Here is a 23,168-nt window from a genome sequence, read left to right on the forward strand (position 1 = left end):
AACAAAAAATATATTTTTTTCCCCCTCATCTTTTTCCATTTTTCATACATTTTTGAAAAATTCCAGAGAGCCACTAGGGCGGCGCTAAAGAGCCGCATGCGGCTCTAGAGCCGCGGGTTGCCGACCCCTGCCCTAAAGAAACCCATTTCTTCTTATAGCAAAACATAAAACATGTGATATTTTCCCCAAAAAATTTTTTTTAAATGGAGCATTTGATGCAAAGTAATTGCCTTATTTTTTGAGTAATAACAGTTTTTAAGTAAGTAGCTTTGTGTTACTGGTGTCAATATTGTAAAATGTTTCATTAAATTCTACATGTTTGCTCTTTTTTCCACTTTTTATGTTTATTTTTTTTTATTTTATTTTTTTAAATGATTAGCGGGCAGTTGAAAACATAGCAAAAGGCCGCTGAACTAAACAATGTCATGCGTACTACAAGTCCCAGAATGCATTGCAACCGCTAGCGCATTGGCTAGCTCGCTGTCCCTGTTCCTCTTGTCTCTTTTTTTGCGCTCATTTGGCACATTTTACTCCACTTCATGTGGTAATTTTACTACACATATCAGCGGAGTATTATGACATCTTAAAACACGAGTAACCATTAATGTTTGTAGTATAAAATAGTGTCGTACATGCGCTAGCTTACATGCTGTAGTACGGCGGCTTTTTGAGGGTCAATGCAATTCCGTTACCAGCTTTAATCGACAACAGTATAGAATATTGACTACTGTTCTTTATAAGGTAAGGTTCTATTTAAATATTGATGTGTTGTGACATTTTTTATTCTTAGACAGGGGGTTAGCGACAAGACACGGCAGTCACGTGACACATTTTTTTTAACCGGCTTTCCGGCGTCAACAGCATAGTCACGTGATATCAAACCACGTGTGCCAACAACAGTGACATCTCGTTTCGCTCTTTGTTTTGCACCAATGACACCATAAAGGCTCAAGTCTTGTTGGGGGGGTTTGGATAGCATTAAAAAAAAAGTTGAAAGTGTTTCGGCTCGTTGCACCGCGATGAGTGCCAACCGGCGGAGCTCTGCAGCGAAGAGTCGGGGTGACGGCGATGCTTCGCGGTGCAATAGAGAAGCATGTCAACCGTGCTCCCTGCCTAGACTCCACACTGGGGCGTGCAAGTCCCACGCAACCAAAGCCGCGGAGACAAGGAAGCAGACTCCCTTTAATAGAAGTGAAGGTACTTTGCAAGCATGCGCGCTGTTCTGCAGTCAAATTAAGCCTAATTAATAAATGCAATTTTTTTTTTAGATGGCAGGACGAAACTGCCGCCGATCGGCCAGGTGGAGACATGCCAACTGACTCCCAGGCGCAGCCTCAATGAGCTCAACAGCAAAAATGGCGACCTTCAGCTGAAGTTGATAGTAGTCAAGACAGGCCACAGACTGCTGAAGAATGTGCTGCACCGCCACTCGGCGGCGCTGCAGCACTACCAACACCTGGAGGGCAGCATGACTCAGGTGCGTGACCTGAGCAAGCACAGGAATGCAACAGAGCCATAAAGAGCAGAAAACAAATGCTGCAATCACATAAACGCTGCAGTATCCCAAACAAATGCATACGAAAAGCGCTGCCCCTGAACACAATACAGAAACAACTGCATGAGAAACTGCAAGTTCATAGTTTTAAAGGGGAAAATGCACTTTTTCATTCATTATGTATTACAAAACACATGTTTTTGTTTTGTTTTGCATTCTAACTCATAAATAAATGCTAGCAAGAGTCGGCTAAAGTCGTTAAACCCAGATTCCGAACTAACAAAGGTCTTAACTAATTCTCTTTCTATGCAACTACAACCCTAAACTAACACCCTCCCTTCCACATAATACCTCTTTAGATTGTAAATAATCAAATGGAGACACTTTTTCTTATACTTTCTGATCTCTCTCTCTATGTCCACTGCTTGCTGTACATATCCTACCAAGTCAGTCCTACACTGTTTCAATGTCCATTTCTCTGATGATGCAATTGTTGATGACTGAAGTGTTGATACCAACCAAACCTAACCCCCCACAGCCCCCTTCCATATCCCACACCCCGGATTGTAAATAATGTAAATAGTTCAATGTATATATACTCTGATGATTATCTTGTGTGATGACTGTATTATGACCAACCACAACGTCAGGGGGAGCTCTACTAACCACGTTAAACCCAGATTCCGATCTAACAAAGTTCTTAACTCATTCTCTTTCTATGCCACATCAATGTGGAATGCGCTCCCAACAGGTATAAAAGAAAGGGCATCTCTATCCTCCTTCAAAACCGCAATAAAAGTACACCTCCAGGCAACTTCAACCCTAAACTAACACCCTCCCCGTATTGTTGTTAATAATCAAATGTAAACAATCAAATGCAGATATTTTTCTTATGCCTTCTGATTTCTCTCTTTCTCTCTCTCTATGTCCACTACTTGCTGTACATATCCTACCAAGTCAGACCTACACTGTTTCAATATCCATTTCTCTGTTCTCAATTGTTGATGACTGATGATAACAACCAAACCTAACCCCCCCGCCCCCCCCACACACACACACCCCGAATTGTAAATAATGTAAATAATTCAATGTATACACCCTGATGATTATCTTGTGTGATGACTGTATTATGATGATAGTATATATCTGTGTCGTGAATCAATTAAGTGGACGCCGACTCAAACAAGTTGAAAAACTTATTCGGGTGTTACCATTTAGTGGTCAATTGTACATAATATGTACTTCACTGTGCAACCTACTAATACAAGTCTCAATCAATCAATAAATCAAATGATGTTAGCATATATTTGATAGTATATATCTGTAGCATGAATCAATTTAAGTGGACCCCGACTTAAAGAAATTGAAAAACTTATTCGGGTGTTACCATTTAGTGGTCAATTGTACGGAATATGTACTTCACTGTGCAATCTACTAATAAAAGTTTGAATCAATCAATCAATCAGTCAAAGGCTAACAATGGAGCCAGTGGTCGTCGCTCTATTCCCTATAAAATGCTCTAAAAAACATGCAAAAGCTTCCATCATCGCTGTAAGTATATATGTAATTTAGTCAGGGGGTCATCAAGGGTGATGGGTCAAATGCAGAGAATAATTTTGCCACACCTAGTGTGTGTGTGACAATCATTGGTACTTTAACTTTAACAGGCACGTTCATAATAACATGTAATACTTAAGTTTTTTGCTCATTTTAAGCATAAGACGGCGTCTTAATTTTACAAATGAACACAATCCAAAAACAACTGCACAAGAAAATGCAAGTTTATAGTTTTAAAGGGGAAATGCACTTTTTTGAAATTTTGCCTATCAGAACACATTTTTTTTTTTTGCATTCTTACTCATAAATAAATGCTAGCAAGAGTCAGCTAACAATGGAGCCATTGGTCATACCTCTATTCCCTATAAAGTGCTCTAAAAAACATCCAAAAGCTTCCATCATCGCTGTAAGTAATATGTAATTTAGTAACAGGCACATTCCTAATAACATGTAATACTTACGTTTTTTGTTCATTTAAAGCATACGGCGGCGTCTTAATTTGACAGATGAACACAATCCAGAAACAACTGCACAAGAAAATGCAAATTCATAGTTTTAAAGGGGAAATGCATTTTTGGGGGATTTTGCCTATTGTGTTTTATGTAATACAAAACATATGTTTTATTTTTTTTGCATTCTAACTCATAAATAAATGCTAGCAAGAGTCAGCTAACAATGGAACCAGTGGTCGTCACTCTATTCCCTATAAAGTGCTCTAAAAAACATCCAAAAGCTTCCATCATCGCTGTAAGTATATACGGTATGTAATTTAGTAACAGGCACATTCATAATAACATGTAATACTTAACGTGGTTTGCTCGTTTTAAGCATACGGCGGCGTCTTAATTTTATAGATGAACACAATCCAGAAAACAACTGCACAAGAAAATGCTGCTAGTTCATAGTTGTAAAGGGGAAATGCACTTTTGTGGGGATTTTACCCATCATTCTGTATGTAATACAAAACACATGTTTTTCTATTTTTTTGCAATCTAGAGCCATTGGTCGTCGCTCTATTCCCTATAAACTCTAAAAATCACCCAAAAGCTTCCATCATCGCCGTAAGTACAGTGTATATGTAATTTAGTAACATCATTTTATTTTTATTGACATACAGCATCACACATTCCTATCCATTACACTATATTCACATACATCATATATCTGTTGTCTGCCCTAAATGTCAAAATATTTTTTGTTTGTATCCCAACCATACCACCCAACCCCTCCCCAAAAAAAGAAAGGAACAGCAAAAAAAAACAAAGTAATATCTACAAATACATCAATTAAATAAACAAAAAATAAATAATAATACATTAATAATAATAATAATCAGAAATAAAATAAAAAAATACAAACAGATACATATATATATATATATATATATATATATATTTATATATATATATATATATATATATATATATGTATATACACACACATACGTATACATATATATACATACATACCTACATACCTATACACATATAGGGAGTAATCCTTTTTTAACAGTACACATTCATAATAACATGTAATTCTTAAAAGTTTTTTTGCAAATTTTAAGCATACGGCGGCGTCTTAATTTTACAGATACATCACAATGTTTGCTGTTTCTTTCAACAACACAAGTGTGCATCATGAATAAGCATCATGCAGCAGTATTAATACAGGAAGTGCTGAAGAAGATATACAAACTATAAACATAATTAAACAATCACTTACTGTACAATGTCTGCTCTCACTCCTGGAATGCTTATTTGATTGCAGTATTTTTAGTAGGGCTGTGAATCTTTGGGCACCACACGATTCGTATTTGATTCGTTGGGGTATTGATTCAATTCTGAAGCGATTCTCGATTCAAAACAATTTTCGATTCAAAATCAATACTTTTTTACTAACATTGGCCGCCAGTGCTATGATTAACTACATTCTTCCATAAAATAGATATACATGTCTGATACATTTCTATATTACTCAAAAGAAAACTAGTTTTGTTTAAGTCAAATACAAATAAGGCAACAAGAGAAGTATCCAACACTTCTCTTTTCTAAAGTATATTATGTACAGCAGATATTACATCAACTATATGATTTTTGCCTGAGTGGCTGCACAGCTCAGATTATTTTTGTATTTTTTTAAATACATTTTTGATTGTATTTTTAATCGATTAAGGATAGTTACAAATAACAATCACAATTAATTCGACAATCGATTTTTTTTTTGACACCCCTACTTTTTTAGTTTTCAACATTTTCCTGTTGTACGTGTTTAATGGTGGTTCTTTGGTCTTGAGTCATTCCTGTTTGCCCCCCATTGGCTATAGTGACATCATTGGGATAAATTATCTAATTCGCACACACGTATTAGGATTGACAAGTCAGGGCTTGTTGAAGTCTAGCAAAGTGAGCCCCTTAGACAATGTAATACAATTGAGGCCTGTCTGTACTCCCACAAAAACTGGTTTTCTGGAGCATATTTGATGGCGTTTTCCAGACTTGGTTTCCTCTTTCACTGCAGGAATCCAAAATTAATTTAGCATTGAAGCATAACTAAAGCAAGTTTAAAAAAACAGTTTTCTTTATTCAATTAAACTGCTACTCCTCTCACTTTTAACCCCTTATAATTGTAACATTGTGCAACCAGTGGTTTTCAGATGGGGGTGCTTGAGATTAAAAAAACAAAGATACAAAAAAGATAAATATATACACACACATGTGTGTCTTGCGCAATAGGGCTAATCTTTTCTCCAAAATTTGCCCAAAGAAATTGACCAAAAACTAACTCAATAGGACAGGGGTGTCCAAACTTTTACCACTAAGGGCCACACACTGAAAAATTAAAAGCACACAGGGACCATTTTGATTTATTTCATTTTTAAAACAACAAAATTTGGATATTTTTGAAAGAAAAAACAGCCTTCATGTCAGTTCAATTCAATTTATATATTTATGTAGCGCAATTCAAAACAACCCCAGTTGGCCAAAGTGCATAAACAATTTGAAACAAAAAAAAGGGCACACATTGTCACATTTACATTGTAACACAGAAGGATGAATAAAATAAAAAAGTAAAATATACCTGAAAAGAAGTGAAGAATATATCACCTAAAATACCAAAATGTCATAAATTTAAAAAAAACCCGTATTAAACAAGAAATAAAAACGACAAATATATCCTGCCTAACTGGATTTGAAGGACAGGGAGTAAAAGTATTTTTTTAACCTAAATTTAAATTTGCTCAGAGACTGGGATGATCCATCTCCCCTGGTTTTGAGTCTGTTTTTTGGGACAGCCAGGAGTAGGTGGTCCAAAGACCTTATTGTCAGATTTGTGTTTATTTGAGGAATTATGACCTCACATTGATAAAGCCAATAACATTCAAAAATAGTACCGATAACTGATTAAAAACAAAAAAATGCTCCAATGAGGCGAGATCACCTGTACAGTGCTGTGGGTGGCTTTTCTCTTACTCGTACCGTCGTAAATCCTCATGTGCTCATGGTGTCATGATGTCAACCATTAAGGACTTATTTTTATTGTTTCAAAGGAAGACATTTTGCATGCCATTTGCACCAAATGATCTGCAAACAGGAAACGGGAGCAGGAAAAAACATCATGCTTCAACACATCAAAACCTATCAGCCACCTGAAACGCCAGCATTGCTACGACAGTGTTTTGAAAGTTTTGATGCCTGTTGCTCAAACTACATTTAAATAAAATACAAAAAAATGATAGACAACATACATACATTTACAGACAACATCATACATAAATTGCAGGATGAGTTCCAATAAATATTTGCAACAAAACAAGTCAACATACGATTACACCGGGGTACAAGACTGGTTTGTCTTCAACCACTGTTTTACTGTTTTTTGAAGGTTAAATAGTTGACACAGTTCCTAAAATGAGCTGGTAGTGTGTTCCATACATGTCTGCCTCTAATAAAGACAACCATTTAACTAAAGTTAGTGCTACGTCGTTGGATGTTACAGTCGCCCCTGGTTAGCGCTCTAGTATTGACTCCATTGCAGGTTTTTTTCCTGTATAAAAACTTGTAACGGTGGAGGGGCAAGCTCATTCAAAACCTTAAAAACAAAACATACACTATATTGCCAAAAGTATTTGGCCACCCATCCAAATGATCAGAATCAGGTGTCCTAATCACTTGGCCCGGCCACAGGTGTATAAAATCAAGCACTTAGGCATAGAGACTGTTTCTACAAACATTAGTGAAAGAATGGGCCGCTCTCAAGAGCTCAGTGATTTCCAGCGTGGAACTGTCACAGGATGCCACCTGTGCAACAAATCTAGTCGTGAAATTTCCTCGCTCCTAAATATTCCAAAGTCAACTGTGGGCTTTATTATAAGAAAAGTGGAGAGTTTGGGAACAACAGCAACTCTGCCACGAAGTGGTAGGCCACGTAAACTGACAGAGAGGGGTCAGCGGATGCTGAAGCGCATAGTGCCAAGAGGTCGCCGACTTTCTGCACATAAATACGGAGCTCCAAACTTCATGGGACCTTCCAATTAGCCCACGTACAGTACGCAGAGAGCTTCATGGAATGTGTTCCCATGGCCGAGCAGCTGCATCTAAGCCATACATCACCAAGTCCAATGTAAAGCGTCGGATGCAGTGGTGTAAAACACGTCGCCACTGGACTCTAGAGCAGTGGAGACGCGTTCTCTGGAGTGATGAATCACGCTTTTCCATCTGGCAATCTGATGGACGAGTCTGGATTTGGAGGTTGCCAGGAGAACGGTACATTTAGGACTGCATTGTGCCGAGTGTGGAATTTGGTGGAGGAGGAATTATGGTGTGGAGTTGTTTTTCAGGAGTTGGGCTTGGCCCCTTAATTCCAGTGAAATGAACTTTGAATGCTCCAGGATACCAAAACATTTTGGACAATTCCTTGCTCCCAACCTTGTTGGAACAGTTTGGAGCGAGCCCCTTCCTCTTCCAATATGACTGTGCACCAGTGCACAAAGCAAGGTCCATAAAGACATGGATGACAGAGTCTGGTGTGGATGAACGTGACTGGCCTGCACAGAGACCTGACCTGAACCCGATAGAACACCTTTGGGATGAATTAGAACAGAGACTGAGAGCCAGGCCTTCTCGACCAACTTCAGTGTGTGACCTCACCAATGCGCTTTTGGAAGAATGGTGGAAAATTCCTATAAACACACTCCGCAACCTTGTGGACAGCCTTCCCAGAAGAGTTGAAGCTGTAATAGCTGCAAAAGGTGGACCGACATCATATTGAACCCTATGGTTTAGGAATGGGATGGCACTTCAAGTTCATATGTGAGTCAAGGCAGGTGGCCAAATACTTTTGGGAATATAGTGTATATCCAAACATGTCTGATAGTTATCCAAGTCTAAAATATTATTCTTACTAAGAATAGTACAATAATGATAGGGAAGTGGCTTTCTGTCTAAAGTGTTCAATGTCTTCTTAAAAAGAGACATGATGGGTCTTAAGGTGCTCTGTGTTGTATGAGACCAAGTTGTATAACAGAATGCATCTAAATCATGGTGTTCATGTTGCTGATTTCAAAGTCTTATATGATTCAAAGTTAATACGTTGAATTTGATGAAACTTGTACTTTGTTACATACTTAAAAATTAGGTTTGAATCTAAGACCACACCCTGATACCTAAAATGGTTCACATCATCCAAACATGTATTACTGACTAAAACAGATGGTTGTGGGTCTTTAGCTGCCTGCAGTGGAAAAAAATAAGACGTTTTTTTGTAATAAGATGCCGACAGGAATTTTGGAGCCAGGGGTACTTCATGCATCTCAACACAAAAAAGAGCAATCCAATTCAAATTAATTTGTAGTGCATTTTCAAAATAACGAGTGGACCAAAGTGCTGTACAGAATAATGAATAGAATACAATACGATGCACATAAACCAACAAAGGTAGTAATGCGATGCATCTAAAAAAAACAACTTAAGTTGAGACATAAAAACATAGATAAAAAATATCACCAAAATAAACCACAAAAAAAACAAAATACAATGGAATTACTAAAAAACAGCTAAAACCAAATAAAATACTTTAGGTGAATATAACAACAACTTAAAGAAAAGAGATGGTATGATATGCTATGTTGTGGTATGGTATGCTATGCTATACTGTGCTATGTTATGCTCTTTATTTACCACAATTTATTTTCACCACAAACCTGTTCAAGAGTATACAAACATTGTACAGGAACAGATCAGGAACGGTGATGGGTCGCCACTTATGGCGCCCCGCAAAAAGGTAGACGCTGAGGTAGGATAAGTAAAAAAAAAAAAAAAAGATCGATCTCAGACTGGACTCCTATGGGGGAGGGGTTACATAGACACATGTTGACACAGAAACCACAAGACTTGCAACAGAAGGGGAGTGGGCAGGCATCCGGCCCGAAGCTGCCAGCCACTAGGGGCACTGCTCTTTTGTCCGTCATACCACGTGGGGTGAAGCGGAGGCAAATTCGTGGGCGTATGTATGCCGCAGTTGATAAAAAGCTTGATTTTACAACAGCCTTTTATTTGACTATCTAGCTTTAAATCTGACTGCATGTTTATTTCCAAATTTGTCAATGTTGTAGTTTTTTAAACGAGGCCAAAAGACCCTGAACTACAGGCGGGGTCCCAGTGTCACCATCACTGCAGTCTTTTTTTGTTTACGATTAAGAACCATCCATCAAAACAATTGAGAAAAATCTGGATAGAGGAGGGGCTTTGTCATTTAAGAAAAACATACGTACATCAGTCATCTGCATACCAGTGGAATGAAATGCCATGCTTTCTGAATATAGAGCCAAGTGGGGGTATAAATGGAGGTAAAAGAGAAATGGCCTAAAATTGACCCTTGAGAAACCCCATACGAGAGGGGTGCAGAGGAGAATGATGAACCCGTGCAACTCTGTACCCTTGATGATTAAAACCTCGTGGTACACCGTGTCAAAGACTGCTGTAAAATCTCAAAGCACAAGTCAGTCGATAAAGATATATCATTAAAAAACAATTTTGATAGCTGATTATGTGCTGTGCCAAGTTTTAAACCGGATTGGAAAACCTCATAAGAAGGCTAGTAGTTGATTTCGAAATAATAGGCAGTTTGGAGATTGAGCAATGAAGGTGCAATGGAAACACGTCTTCAGGCCAGCCTTCTGTTTATTTGATATGTCGTAGGAATGAGTATGTGTACCAGCCACAATGGGAATATCACGTGACCATCACACCAAACTGGAATTTCTTGCTACAACTCGTCAATAACATTCCAAACTAGCTTTCCCTTCACACTTTTTAATGGTAACAATTGTTTTGTGGTAAACGTGTCGAGTCAACACAGAGGAGATTCCGTAGAAATTTCCATACCACAATTTGAGAGACTGCACCCTTTGTGTGACCCCCAACCCGGTTCTCATCTATACAGTGTGTAAAAGTGTTTGCTACCCTGTTAATTGCAGTGTTTTTAAATGTATTTTATATTTAATTAATAAGACCAGCTTAGTGGCCTTGTGGTTAGAGTGTCCGCCCTGAGGCTGGAAGGTTGTGAGTTCAAAGCCCGGCCGAGTCATACCAAAGACTATACAAATGGGACCCATTTCCTCCCTGCTTGGCACTCAGCATCAAGGGTTGGAATTGGGGGTTAAATCACCAAATGATTCCCAAGCGTGACCACCGCTGCTGCTCACTGCTACCCTCACTTCCCAGTGGGTGGTGAACATGGGGATGGGTCAAATGCAGAGGATGATTTCACTACACCTACTGTGTGTGACTCTCAGTGGTACTTTAAGTTTAACTTAACTTAATTTCCACAATACCACTAAAGCTGTCACTGGTAATACATCAAACGTTTCACAAATTATTTCAACTTAAAATGCTGAAAGTAAACACTGTCTCACGCTAAGAGTTACTTTTTGAGTTACTTTTAACGTCCAACAAGATAAGAATGCCAAACTTCACTTCAAAACATGTCCTCCTCAGATACAAAACAGTCACATCAACGAAGTCAAGGCCATTCAGAAGTTGCTGGGCGACACGCGCAACAGCTGCGACGCTCTGGGAAAAAAGCTGCAGGACGCCCAGAAGGAGCTGTTCGACTCAAAGGTAAAGATCCTGCAGCTTGAGACGCAGATCCTCCAGAGCCCCACCTTGCTGGAGAAGGAGGCGCTCGGCCAACGGTTGGAGGAGGCGGCCGAGGAGATGAGGGAGAAGGACAAGCGGATATGGGTATGTGTAGGGCAGACCTGGGCAATTATTTTGACTCGGGGGCCACATTTAGAGAAAACAATGTGTCTGGGGGCCGGTATATCTATTTTTAGGAACACTTATACAAAACCTCACATAATGTCTGATTGAATGCTAAAAACGTTATGACAGACCGCCTTAAAAAAACGTAATGGAATTTTACATTTTTCTATGAACGATAAAACACTGAATATTGACAAAATATGAACGTCACACCCCTTTTCGATTGACATATTTTACAATCAAGTGAAACGCAACAAAAATGCAACAAACAGTGAAATAGGAACGTGAAGGGTACAAAATAAACCCCACCTACAATCTGATATGTCTGATATAAAGCCTTTTTTTTTTTTAGATATATGCATGCTAGTTATAGCTATTTGGCTATTCTAGATTTAATTTTTATGTATTTCTTTATTATCTTTTTATGTATTTTTTTAATACACTGTAGCACTTTGAGATTTTTTACTCAATATAAAGTGCTTTTTACAAATAAAATCTATTGTTATTATTATTATTATTATACATCACTAAGCTTCAGAACTTTGTTGTGAAAATCTCCTTCTGCGTCTGTGGAAACGCTTCCCGCCCACACTGCTTGGTGCTTCGTCTGAGCTGCTGTGACGTAGATGACCATAGTAACTAATTAGATGACCATAGTAACTAATTAGATTAGCATAGTAACTAATTATATTACCATAGTAACTGGTATATCATCCATAAGCACAGATTCCAACCATTGAAATACTTAGTATAGTTGAAGACTTACGGTCATTAGAAAACATGAGTGCACATCATAATGGCAGCTACACTTTCCATCTTAAAGATCTAAAAAAAATATTTGGGAATGTCCGGCGGGCCAGATTGAAAAGCTTAACGGGCCGCAAGTGGCCCCCGCGCCTTAATTTGCCCAGGTCTCGTGTAGGGGGAGTGGGTGAAGCATACATTGAAATGTGTGATCGTGCATAGACGGACTGGATAGGTCCAGACACTAAAGTAGTAAAATAATATGTAATTAAATATAAATATTGCGTATGATACGGCAATATGCTTACATGTGTAAAAAGTATACAGTACCTGACAAAAGTGACAAGTCATCTTACAACAATGGGAAATAAACGTGGCTCCACTTTAGAGAAGTCGGTGTACAGCTTGTATAGTGGATTTACTATCCACTGACAGACGTTACTGCAACACAAGTGCGTAACAAGACAATTGTGTCTCAACAGTCAAACATGGTGATGGGTGCGTCTTGCCTTGAGTGTTATTACTCTCAAAGTATTGATTATAATGGATAAATGAAAAATATCCAACGATACCATATTTCAATACCTTTGTTGCACGTGACGTCATGTTCGGTTGCAGACTGTGCACTGCCACAAGCACTTGACGGGCAAACAAGCACTCACCTCGAGCTCAGCCGCTAGGAAATGCTACACTTTTTCCATGCTAACAAACAAAGCCCACATTAATGAGAGAAAGCGCTCAAAAGTAAGGCCTTACTTTTGATGCCGCATTGGATATGCCATGCACATGCTACTGATTAGCATTAGCAATTTTACATGGCATCTTCAACAGCTCCAAATTAGGGTGCACGTTGCAATCAAGCAACTGGTGTGTAATAAATACAATACTTAAAGTGTAACCACTTTGTAGGGCTCAACAAAACACTAGAATGGCACATTCAACTTAATGGCAAAGACTACTTCCTGGCAACAGCAACAAAACATATCTTCAATTTTGTTGGTTTTAATTGCAGATGGTGTGGCTAAACCCTGACACTCACTGCTCTACAAAACTGCCCCTACACCAGGGGTTCTCAACCTTTTTGACTTCGGGGCCCAGCTTTTCCACTACAGAGGGGCTCAGGACCTACTCAAATATTAACACTGAATTCATAATCTTAGTCTTGGTTTTAATCATATTTAATTAATTATTACTTATATCTAACCTACTTATTTTTTTATATATGAAAGCATGTGTTTAATCTAAAATATTGTTATTTATTTAACACATAACATTTAAGCTTGGGTCAGGCTGATTAGACAAATAAGTACTAACTAAAGATACTGCATTATAAAGGACTCATAAATATATGATTAAAAATATATAAACATACAATTGTGTAGTGCTAAAATAAACTAAATTGGTTATAAATAATAATGATGTTTCTTCAGTAAACTGTCGATAAAATTAAAGTGCAAATGAAAATACAGTATCACCACTTTAGTCATAATTTTTGCGCTCAAGAAATGTCTCTATGACTTTAGCTCCAGACTTCTGTTTGTTTGATGTTATCATTACTGCCACAAGTGGTGAAAAGGTGTATTGCAACTGGGTACTGCTGCGGCCCATACAGACCACAGATATTTTTTGGCGTCACAACAATGGTCACCGGCCTTTACAATTGAGAAACACTTGTCTATACTACTGCCATCTAATGTCTTTGAATTGTAACTGCGTGCAAAGTCTACTATATAATACTTAGAATACATCAGAAATGTAAGCAAACAACATATAACAACTGTAGAGAAAAGTTATCTATTTTAGATCACTGTTAAATGTTAAAAAAGAGACTTTATTATCAAGCAATACATATGTATTACTAAAATGTATGTTATTACTAAAAGTACCAAAAATTGGTACTTTCCCAGGTAGAGGTACCCACCGCGAGCATGAGTCACTTCCACATTTCTTAGGGTAACTTATTGCATGCATGCTATGGTTTTTTGTAGGTTAAATTGTGTAAAAGTATGCAATTTGTTACAACTAATATGTTACAAAAAGTACACAGTTGTTAAATGGCCACTCTTTATCATATATTTTATTGGGGTAAAAATTAGTATTAATATAGAAAAAAAATGTCCTCATTGTATCGAATCAAAGAATCTGGCATCTCCCATTACTCGTCAGCACAGGTTAACTGCACGATGTTGAGGGTAAACATTATTTCCAGCTCGCCAGAGGCAGCAGCACTCGTGCAGCCCCACACCATAACATCGTCACCATGCTTTATACGATGATTTTTTCCATAGGATAGTAAATCTATACTACTACACAAGTTGCATACTGACTACTCTAAATTATACTAAAGTATGTGTATTACTACCCGCTGAGAACATAAATGTTTTAAGATGGTGTACTGTACTCACATTTTTGAGGTAATGTACAGTACAGTGCATTTATGTTCCCTTGTGTTGTAGACTTTGGAGAGGAATAACAAGTTACTTCAAAGTACTCTCCATCGCCACGTGGCAGCGGAGCAGAGGAAGCTGTGCAGGAGCAACGAGATGTTCTACTGTCTGCAAACGCAAGTTTACGATCTAACCAAAGAAGTTCAAGTAAGTTCCGCCCATCATGCCGTGATTTAGAAGATGTAACACGTCAGCAATGGTAAACAGGATTTGTCCAATCAGGAACGAAGGAGAGAGTCGAAAAGCCACAACATTCCCGCTCTCAGGCTCGAAGTTGTAGAAAACAGGAAAGGTAGAGTAGCATAAAGCCGCTGAAGTCTGCGTTGATACGTCAGAGTTATTGTTTTTATTTTGCGATGGTAACAGACAAAATAAATAAGATGATCCAGACCGATGAAATCCTCCCTGCACCCAAAGAGGTGGAGTGTTGCCTCAAGTCCGAGCCAGAGGATAATCACAGCTCATCGAGCTCGGTATGTCATTCTTATCATTTCATATTTAATACTGCATTCCAAAATCACTTCTGGATTGATCTAGACCAGGGCTATTCAACTGGTGGCCTGGGGTCCAAATAGGGCCTGGGAATTACACCAGACTGGCTCGCGAGTTCAGTTAACAAAACTTGGAAGTAGAGATGGGCACTCAAACCTGGTTCTATAATGGCAATAGTACAATAGTAAAAAACAACAACATTGCTTGTCGATGATATTGTACAAGTAACGTCTTGTAAGTCCTGACAGAAGCACGCAGTTTGCCGCACTTTTTGGAATTTTTTGCTGACTTGAACATGCTGAAACAGTGTATGTAACAACAATCAATTAAGCAAACAACAGTATTGCAGCACTTTGTATGCACAGGCAAATGGCAAAACCAGTAAAAATTTTAAAAATGAAGAAAATATACGCTTGCACGAACACACAAAACATGGCACGGCACTGAAGATTAAACACAGTTAGCGCTGCAGAGCGAGCCAGTAGCCACAACAACAGGACATCCCTATCCACCAATGATAAGTTACGGCGGTTGAGGCTGCATTGACTAACCCCTGGAATTATGAGTATCCACAAGCAAATCACTTTTTATTTTGTATTTTTTTTTTTTTTTACACTTTCTCTTATGTTCTGTATTTCTGCAATAATCGTTTCTTATTTTAGAAGGTATTACCTAAATAGTTTTCATTATTGAAATTACTAGTTTGTTCAACTTGAATGTCACAAAATTCCATACATTGTTTAAAAAAATTAAATAAAAATGTTTTCCATATTTATGTACCGACCAGGGCCCTGTATTTTTGAGTTCTAATTTGCTTCTACTTTCGGCTAAAATGTAAACGACCGTCCCTACTTGGAAGAGACTCACATTTTTTAAGCATATTCTGAAAAACACTAAAGCACTGTCATATAGACCAGTGGTTCTCAACCTTTTTTCAGTGATGTACCCCCTGTGAACATTTTTTTAATTCAAGTACCCCATAATCAGAGCAAAGCATTTTTGGTTGAAAAAAAGAGATAAAGAAGTAAAATACAGCACTCTGTCATCAGTTTCTGATTTATTAAATTGTATAACAGTGCAAAATATTGCTCATTTGTAGTGGTCTTTCTTGAACTATTTGGAAAAAAAGATATAAAAATAACTAAAAACTTGTTGAAAAATAAACAAGTGATTCAATTATAAATAAAGATTTCTACACATAGAAGTAATCATCAACTTAAAGTGCCCTCTTTGGGGATTGTAATAGAGATCCATCTTGATTCATGAACTTAATTCTAAACATTTCTTCACAAAAAAAGAAATCTTTAACATCAATATTTATGGAACATGTCCACAATAAATCTAGCTGTCAACACTGAATATTGCATTGTTGCATTTCTTTTCACAGTTCTTTTTGACAGACATTTTAGTGAGAAACCTGAGCTTGTGCTTCACTGAATTTATGAACTTCCATTCATATTTTGTTGAAGTATTATTCAATAAATATATTTATAAAGTATTTTTGAATTGTTGCTATTTTTAGAATATTAAAAAAAATCTCACGTACCCCTTGGCATACCTCCAAGTACCCCCAGGGGTACGTGTACCCCCATTTGAGAACTACTGATATAGACCATGGGTTTTTAACCTTTTTGACCTGGGGGCCCAACTTTTCCCCTACAGCGGGCCCTGGGACCCACTCAAATATTAATACTGAATTAGTGACCTTACTCTTGATTTTAATCATATTCAATAATTATATCCAACCTACTTGCAGTTATAGGGGAACTGCACTTTTTTGGAATTTTTCCTATTGTTCACAATCATTATGAAAGACATGACGATGGATGTTTTTTGGGGTTTTTTGCATTCGAAATATTAAATAAATACGATCAAACGTCTGCTTACAATGGAGCCTTTGATGTAAGTATGTACCGTATTTTTCGGACTATAAGTCCCAGTTTATTTCATAGTTTGGCCAGGCTCCAGTGCGACATATGTTTTTTTCCTTCTTTATTATTACCTACTCAGTGGCCTAGTGGTTAGAGTGTCCGTCCTGAGATCGGTAGGTTGGGAGTTCAAATCCCGGCCGAGTCATACCAAAGACTATAAAAATGGGACCCATTACCTCCCTGCTTGGCACTCAGCATCAAGGGTTGGAATTGGGGGTTAAATCACCAAAATGATTCCCGGGCGCAGCCACCGCTGCTGCCCACTGCTCCCCTCACCTCCCAGGGGGTGATCAAGGGTGATGGGTCAAATGCAGAGAATAATTTCGCCACACCTAGTGTGTGTGTGACAATCATTGGTACTTTAACTTTAACTTTAACTTTATTATGCATATACAAAATAAAAATAATAGTGAAGGGCCAAATCTGGCCCCCGGTTCTTACATGTGGCCCCCAAAACAATTTAGTTGAATAGCCCTGATCTCGGCCAATTAATTATTTTAACACGTTAGATTGAATTGAATGGTGATTTGTACTTACTTATTTATCTCCCCCAGGATTACTTACCGCAGCGGCCGGTAGCAGTTAGATACGTTAACAGGAACGTGCAGCGTACTCGGAAATTTCCAGGTGAGTTGATATTGCAAACAACATTAACTTTAATAATGGTGTGGGGTGCATGAGAAAGTGGAAAGGAAAATTTAGCTCTCTTCGACCCCTTGGATTTTTATTAATTACCAGGTATATCCTTAGTCTGAGAGCCAGCATACACCACAGAGGACGCTAGTTGTCTGGAGGATTTTGCAAAACACAACAGCAGTAGAACCATGGTTGTAGTAGTTATAAGGCAAACTGCTTTGTTATCATTAATAGCGCTGATGAGTTTATTGTAAACAACAAATGCCCACATGCATGAGTTTCATCATGAGGAGTGCAACTGACATTTTAAAGTGCGTGCAGAGGTATGGAACTGCTCGATGCGGACAAGCCATTTTATTAAGAGTTTTATAATAAAACTACAACAGGGGGTTGCCTACTAGTGTTAGTAAATGGTTAATAGCAAACTATTGTACCAGAAGCTTGAAATTATCACATTTTGAGCTAAATGTCCTTGCATACTTGAGTTAACGTTGCTCAGCGGTATAGATAATGCAGTTTTACCCTTAAAGGGGAGCTATGATGAGTCTAATCTGCATTTAACACATTTCCTTGTAGTCTAGATGATAAATACTGCATATGCATTGGTGTGCATTTTTCTCCACAGTCACATTTATAACCCACTTTCAGACACGGTTGAAAGTCAAGTTCATTTACAGGAAATTACCAATGCAATTTGATCGTAAAAAGTGTGTAGCTGCAGAATGAATCGTAATGATAATTAACAAATTAGATCAATTCAATCAGAAGGCTGGTCTTGAACTGGGTAAGAAGCTACCTAACCAACAGGAAGCAATATGTGAAGCTAGGTGAACACATGTCTACAACGCTAAATATATCTTGCGGCGTACCCCAGGGATCAATACTGGAACCAAAATTGTTTAACCGCAAAACAACATTTGTTAGGTAACAAAGGACTTCAAGGGGTCATCTCCACTTAAAACATTTTTTTGCGGTCTACATAACATGTAATGGTGGCTCTTTGGTCAAAATATTGCATAGATTATGTTTTACAGACTGTCTTTAAGATGCTTTCTGACCATCTCTTCAGGATGCACCATTTTGTGGGCAGTCTTATTTACATGCTTCCACTTCTACTGCCTTTTCTCCCCGTCATCTTTGTTGTAGTTTTTAGCGCGTCCATAGCAAGTCTACTGACAGATATCAGTTAGACCTATACGCTACTTTTATATTAGAAATGCCAACAGCGGAGGAAGCATGTGCATGTACGAGCCAGTCTGCCCCACAACAAGAGGATAGTGAAAAATAAGTTGTTTATTGATTACAGCATTGGACTACAATGATGGCATAGCTAGCGCAAAGCTCTTTGGGCAAATGTATACCATATGTGGATATATTCGCATATGTCACAGGGCAGAGAAAATTCCAAACGGCTCGTTCAGAGGAGGTATGAAGAAAGGCAAGATTGTTTAATAAATCTCTCCAAAATGGAGAGAATTGTTGGTTTTTGATGCAGTACAGCCTGAGGGATCCAAGGTCCGTAATATCATCGCTTACGTGCAGTGATTTCTCCATGACATTACGGACCGTAAATGGTGAAATCCCTAAATTACTTGCAATAGCGCGTTGAGAAATGTTGTTCTTAAACTGTTCAACAATTTGCTCAGGCATTTGTTCACAAAGTGGTGACCCTCGCCCCATCCTTGTTTGTGAATGACTGAGCATTTCATGGAATCTACTTATATACCCAATCATGGCACCCACCTGTTCCTAATTTGCCTGTTCACCTGTGGGATGTTCCAAATAAGTGTTTGATGAGCATTCCTCAACTTTCTCAGTCTTTTTTGCCACTTGTGCCAGCTTTTTGGAAACATGTTGCAGGCATCAAATTCCAAATGAGCTAATATTTGCAAAAAATAACGATTTCCAGTTTGAGCGTTAAGTATCTTGTATTTGCAGTCTATTCAATTGAATATATGTGGAAAAGGGTTAGCAAATCATTGTATTCTGTTTTTATTTACAATTTACACAACGTGCCAATTTCACTGGTTTTGGGTTTTGTATATGTTCGGACACCTTTTTAAGGCCCTTAACATGCACGGAAAGTCCCCATATTTTGCAGGCGCATCAGGTATGGTGAAACAATTTATATTTTAAGGGGTTCTCAAAATGCTTGGTGGTGGTTCAGGGCATCAGGAAGGACGTGACTGCAAGCGTCATGCATGCCGGCCAACTCGCGTGAACCCCGTGGTGCAAAGGGGGCGACAGCTACTTAGAATCCCTCGTGGTTATGTTTTGTCGACCACACCACGTCTAAGAGAATTGTGTAGAAGCGTTCATGGTGAAAAAGCTCTGGCGAAATTAGGTCTTTTTGTGTTTGTGTCAAGACTTGGTCCTTGGGTTTTGTTTTTCCGGGAGGCAACGGAAAGTTGGCTCTGGCGAGAAGGGAATGTAAGTACATGATTGTTTATTACTATCAAAAAAAAAGTACAAACGAAAAGCGCGCAGTGGCGGAGAACAAACTATGAAACCAAAAGACTATAGCATTAATAAACAAAAACTTACTTGGCTTGGACTAAAGTAACAGCATGAAAGATGGACATGAAAACAAGTGTCAGGAATGTGCAGAGCATAAATGTGGGATGTCGCCAGAAAGACAAACTGAAAACAATGAACTTAAATACTACAGACATGATTAGTGAAAACAGGTGCGTGACTCAAAACGTGAAACAGGTGCGTGACGTGACAGGTGAAAACTAATGGTTGCTATGGTGACAAAACAAACAAAAGTGCACAAAAAGTCCAAAAACAAAACCGAACATGACTAAAACAAAACATGATCACACAGACATGACAGTTTGCGCTTGCTACCGCTGTTGTTCAGTAAAACCAAAATGTGTTTCAGACTTGAAGGAACCCCCCGATCATCAAACAGCAGGAGACATTATCGAAGAAAAGGAGGTGACAGAGGCCTCGCAGGTGTCCGAGGAAGAGGACCAAGGGGAGGAGAAGAGAAAAAGTCCAGGCTCCTGCAGAATTGATCAGGCCATCGTCTCAACTTCCCCCACGGATGATAAAAAACCAGAGAGGCTCGGCCTAATTCGACGTAGGTACGTCTTCTCACCGGTGACGGAGAACCTGCACATGGGGAGACCAACGCACAGCAATTTGGAGCAGTGGGGGGGCTCCAGCGACACTGAGGAGACATGTGGCGGTCCGACTTCCACACAAGCGCCAGCTGAGAAACCAGGACTAAACACAGATGAGGTAGACGACCACCGTGCTAATCAGTCGGACCTTTCAAGTCATGGCGGCCATTACTCATGATTGTTGCAGCATCACTAAACAAGACGTGTTGCCACGACGACTAAACGCTGGCCGAGTTTTGAGCCTTTTTGGCTGCGTGGGGCCGCCGTAGCTCTCGCTAGTGTACATGACATGCACGGACTCGGAACACGTTTCCGTGAGTGGAGGCGCCAGGTGCGAAAGTGGAACCCTCAAAGATTACTGTACGTTTACATTGCAGGCCAAAGTGGCCAAAATCAGATATTTTTTTAAATCAGATTTTTTTTCCAGCTGACTGCAAGTAAAATGTGATTTTTATTAGACTCCAGTGTAAACACGCACAGGCCTCAATGTGGCACCAATGTGGCCCCTTGCATGCCCACATCGATAAAGTGAAATCAAAGGAAGTTGACCGGGAGGAAGTTGCTACTACTACAAAATAAAATAAAAGTCGCCACCCCCTAAAAATGTGTTTTTTTTTACATAAAAGTAATATAATGTAGAATGGAGGTATCTGGTGTAATATATTTGGGAGGATTGTAATATTTTTATGGCTGTTAAGTAGAGGAGACTCCGACATCAGCGTGGATCTACGAGACCTTTATTTTTCAACTCACATGTAAGCAAATGCGCCACAGTGTCGATTCCGGTCTTACAACAATAGCTATTTCTTCGGAATCAAAAATAAATATTCATATATTACACATAGCCTATTATTTGCGCACTATCGACAAATGATGCACCGAAAATTTGGTCATCTGAAATAGATTTTGCTCGCCAACACAAGATGTTGTGATGAAATATCCACTTCCGCTGGCGACTGCGTCTTTCACGGTGCACACGAGTGACGTAACTCGCCCAAAGCTGACAAAAAAGTCACATTCAGGTCGCATTGCATTTAGACTGAAGTCACATTTGAAAAGATCAGATTCTAATCAGATGTGGCCTGAATTTGAAGCCAAAAGATCAAATTTAAAGCACTTTGGAGCATTTAGTCTGACAAAAAAAAATCTGATCTGTGTCACTTGAGGGCAAAAAAAAATCGGATTTGGTGTTCAGTGTAAACATGGCCAAAGTGGTACAGTTTTAGAGGTCAAGCCAAGATTTCTAGGAAGAAAAAAAAATATCATTGATGATGTCACTAAATCTCGTAAGACGTCACCGCAGAAGGAAAGAGGTAAAGTGTGACGATAACCATAGAATCAGAAATGAAACATACCGCAACATTTTTTTTATTTTTATTTTTACTAATGCTTTACTGCTAATGCATACACTTTACACACAAAAGCAACACCGCTAATAATGGTTGGTGACAACATTGTACTAAAATAAAATGTAATACATGGGACAGTTTGACTTTGGAAAAATGTATTCACTTTACATAACTTCACTCTGCTTCCTGTTCCATCTCCAGTACGATTCTCCACAAGGTGAGAAGTTTTTCTTTATCTTTAATTACACATAGGTTAAACTTGTCTTTAAATTTGAATGATTTTGACAATTATTTATTTTGTTAAAACATTGCCCGTACAAAATAAAAATGTAATAGAGATTTCATGATGACTCAGATGACCAATTTCACAGGATTTTCATAAGTGAAAATGTTATTCCGCTCCGCTTCCTGTTCCTTCACAGGGTGAGTAGTTTTACTTTATTTTAGATGTATTATACATCATTGCACTTATAACATTGTACAAACAGTTATGTAACACTATTCAGGCTTTATGAAGGGGACAGTTTGACTTTGGAGCAGATTTATTTTTCTCATAGTTTGTGCAAATGTTTTAACTGTTTCACTTAAATGATTTCTGATCCTGTTGCATCACGATCATGTCGTCATAGTGTGATGCAGTTGTACTTTAGTTTAATTACACAGTGCTTAACCTTTCTTAACAGAAAGTATTTTGTTAAAACATTACCTTTACAAAATATAATGCAAATTTAATTCAGATTTCACGATGCGGACTGTCATGACTCTGGAACAGATTAACTATTTTACAGGATTTTCATAAAGAAGTTTTATTCTGCTCTGCTTCCTGTTCCATCTCTATTATTTCAAAGGGTGAGTATAGTTTTAATTTGTTCTAGCTTTATTATACACCGTTGCACTTAAAAGACTGCACTAAAAAAAATTCATACTCTACAGGCTATGAAGTGAAAAGCCTGGAGCGGGTTAATTTGTTTTACATTGTGTGAAAATGCTTTAACTTGTCTTTACGCTTGAATGACCAGGGGCGCCGAAAAGGGGCGGGGGTAAAGGAGACTGATTCTAGGGGCCCATGATGGAGGGGGCCCCAGAGAGGCCCCTAATGATGATGAAATTATAATACAGAAAAAATAA

The 23,168-nt window shown here is 38.4% G+C and overlaps 1 protein-coding gene across 1 annotated transcript; it reads left to right on the forward strand.

Annotated features, from left to right (window-relative positions):
- Positions 1 to 481: 481 nt before the first annotated feature.
- On the forward strand, positions 482 to 22,817 carry LOC133614526 (uncharacterized). The gene is made up of 8 exons (XM_061972534.1): positions 482 to 1,197; positions 1,269 to 1,477; positions 11,047 to 11,292; positions 14,514 to 14,651; positions 14,727 to 14,796; positions 14,871 to 14,977; positions 17,482 to 17,554; positions 20,448 to 22,817. The coding sequence occupies exons 1-8, from the start codon at positions 1,020 to 1,022 to the stop codon at positions 20,867 to 20,869; spliced, it is 1,443 nt and encodes a 480-aa protein (XP_061828518.1). The 5' UTR covers positions 482 to 1,019; the 3' UTR covers positions 20,870 to 22,817.
- Positions 22,818 to 23,168: the final 351 nt, after the last annotated feature.

This window comes from Nerophis lumbriciformis, linkage group LG17, assembly GCF_033978685.3.
Source record: "Nerophis lumbriciformis linkage group LG17, RoL_Nlum_v2.1, whole genome shotgun sequence".
In the NCBI taxonomy this organism is placed as follows: domain Eukaryota; kingdom Metazoa; phylum Chordata; class Actinopteri; order Syngnathiformes; family Syngnathidae; genus Nerophis; species Nerophis lumbriciformis.

Coding starts and splice junctions, on each gene's coding strand:
- LOC133614526 (XM_061972534.1), top strand. CDS start 1,020: ATGAGTGCCAACCGGCGGAGCTCTGCAGCGAAGAGTCGGGGTGACGGC. Junction 1,198..1,268: donor TCCCTTTAATAGAAGTGAAG/GTACTTTGCAAG, acceptor TTTTTTTTTTAG/ATGGCAGGACGAAACTGCCG. Junction 14,978..17,481: donor ATCACAGCTCATCGAGCTCG/GTATGTCATTCT, acceptor TATCTCCCCCAG/GATTACTTACCGCAGCGGCC.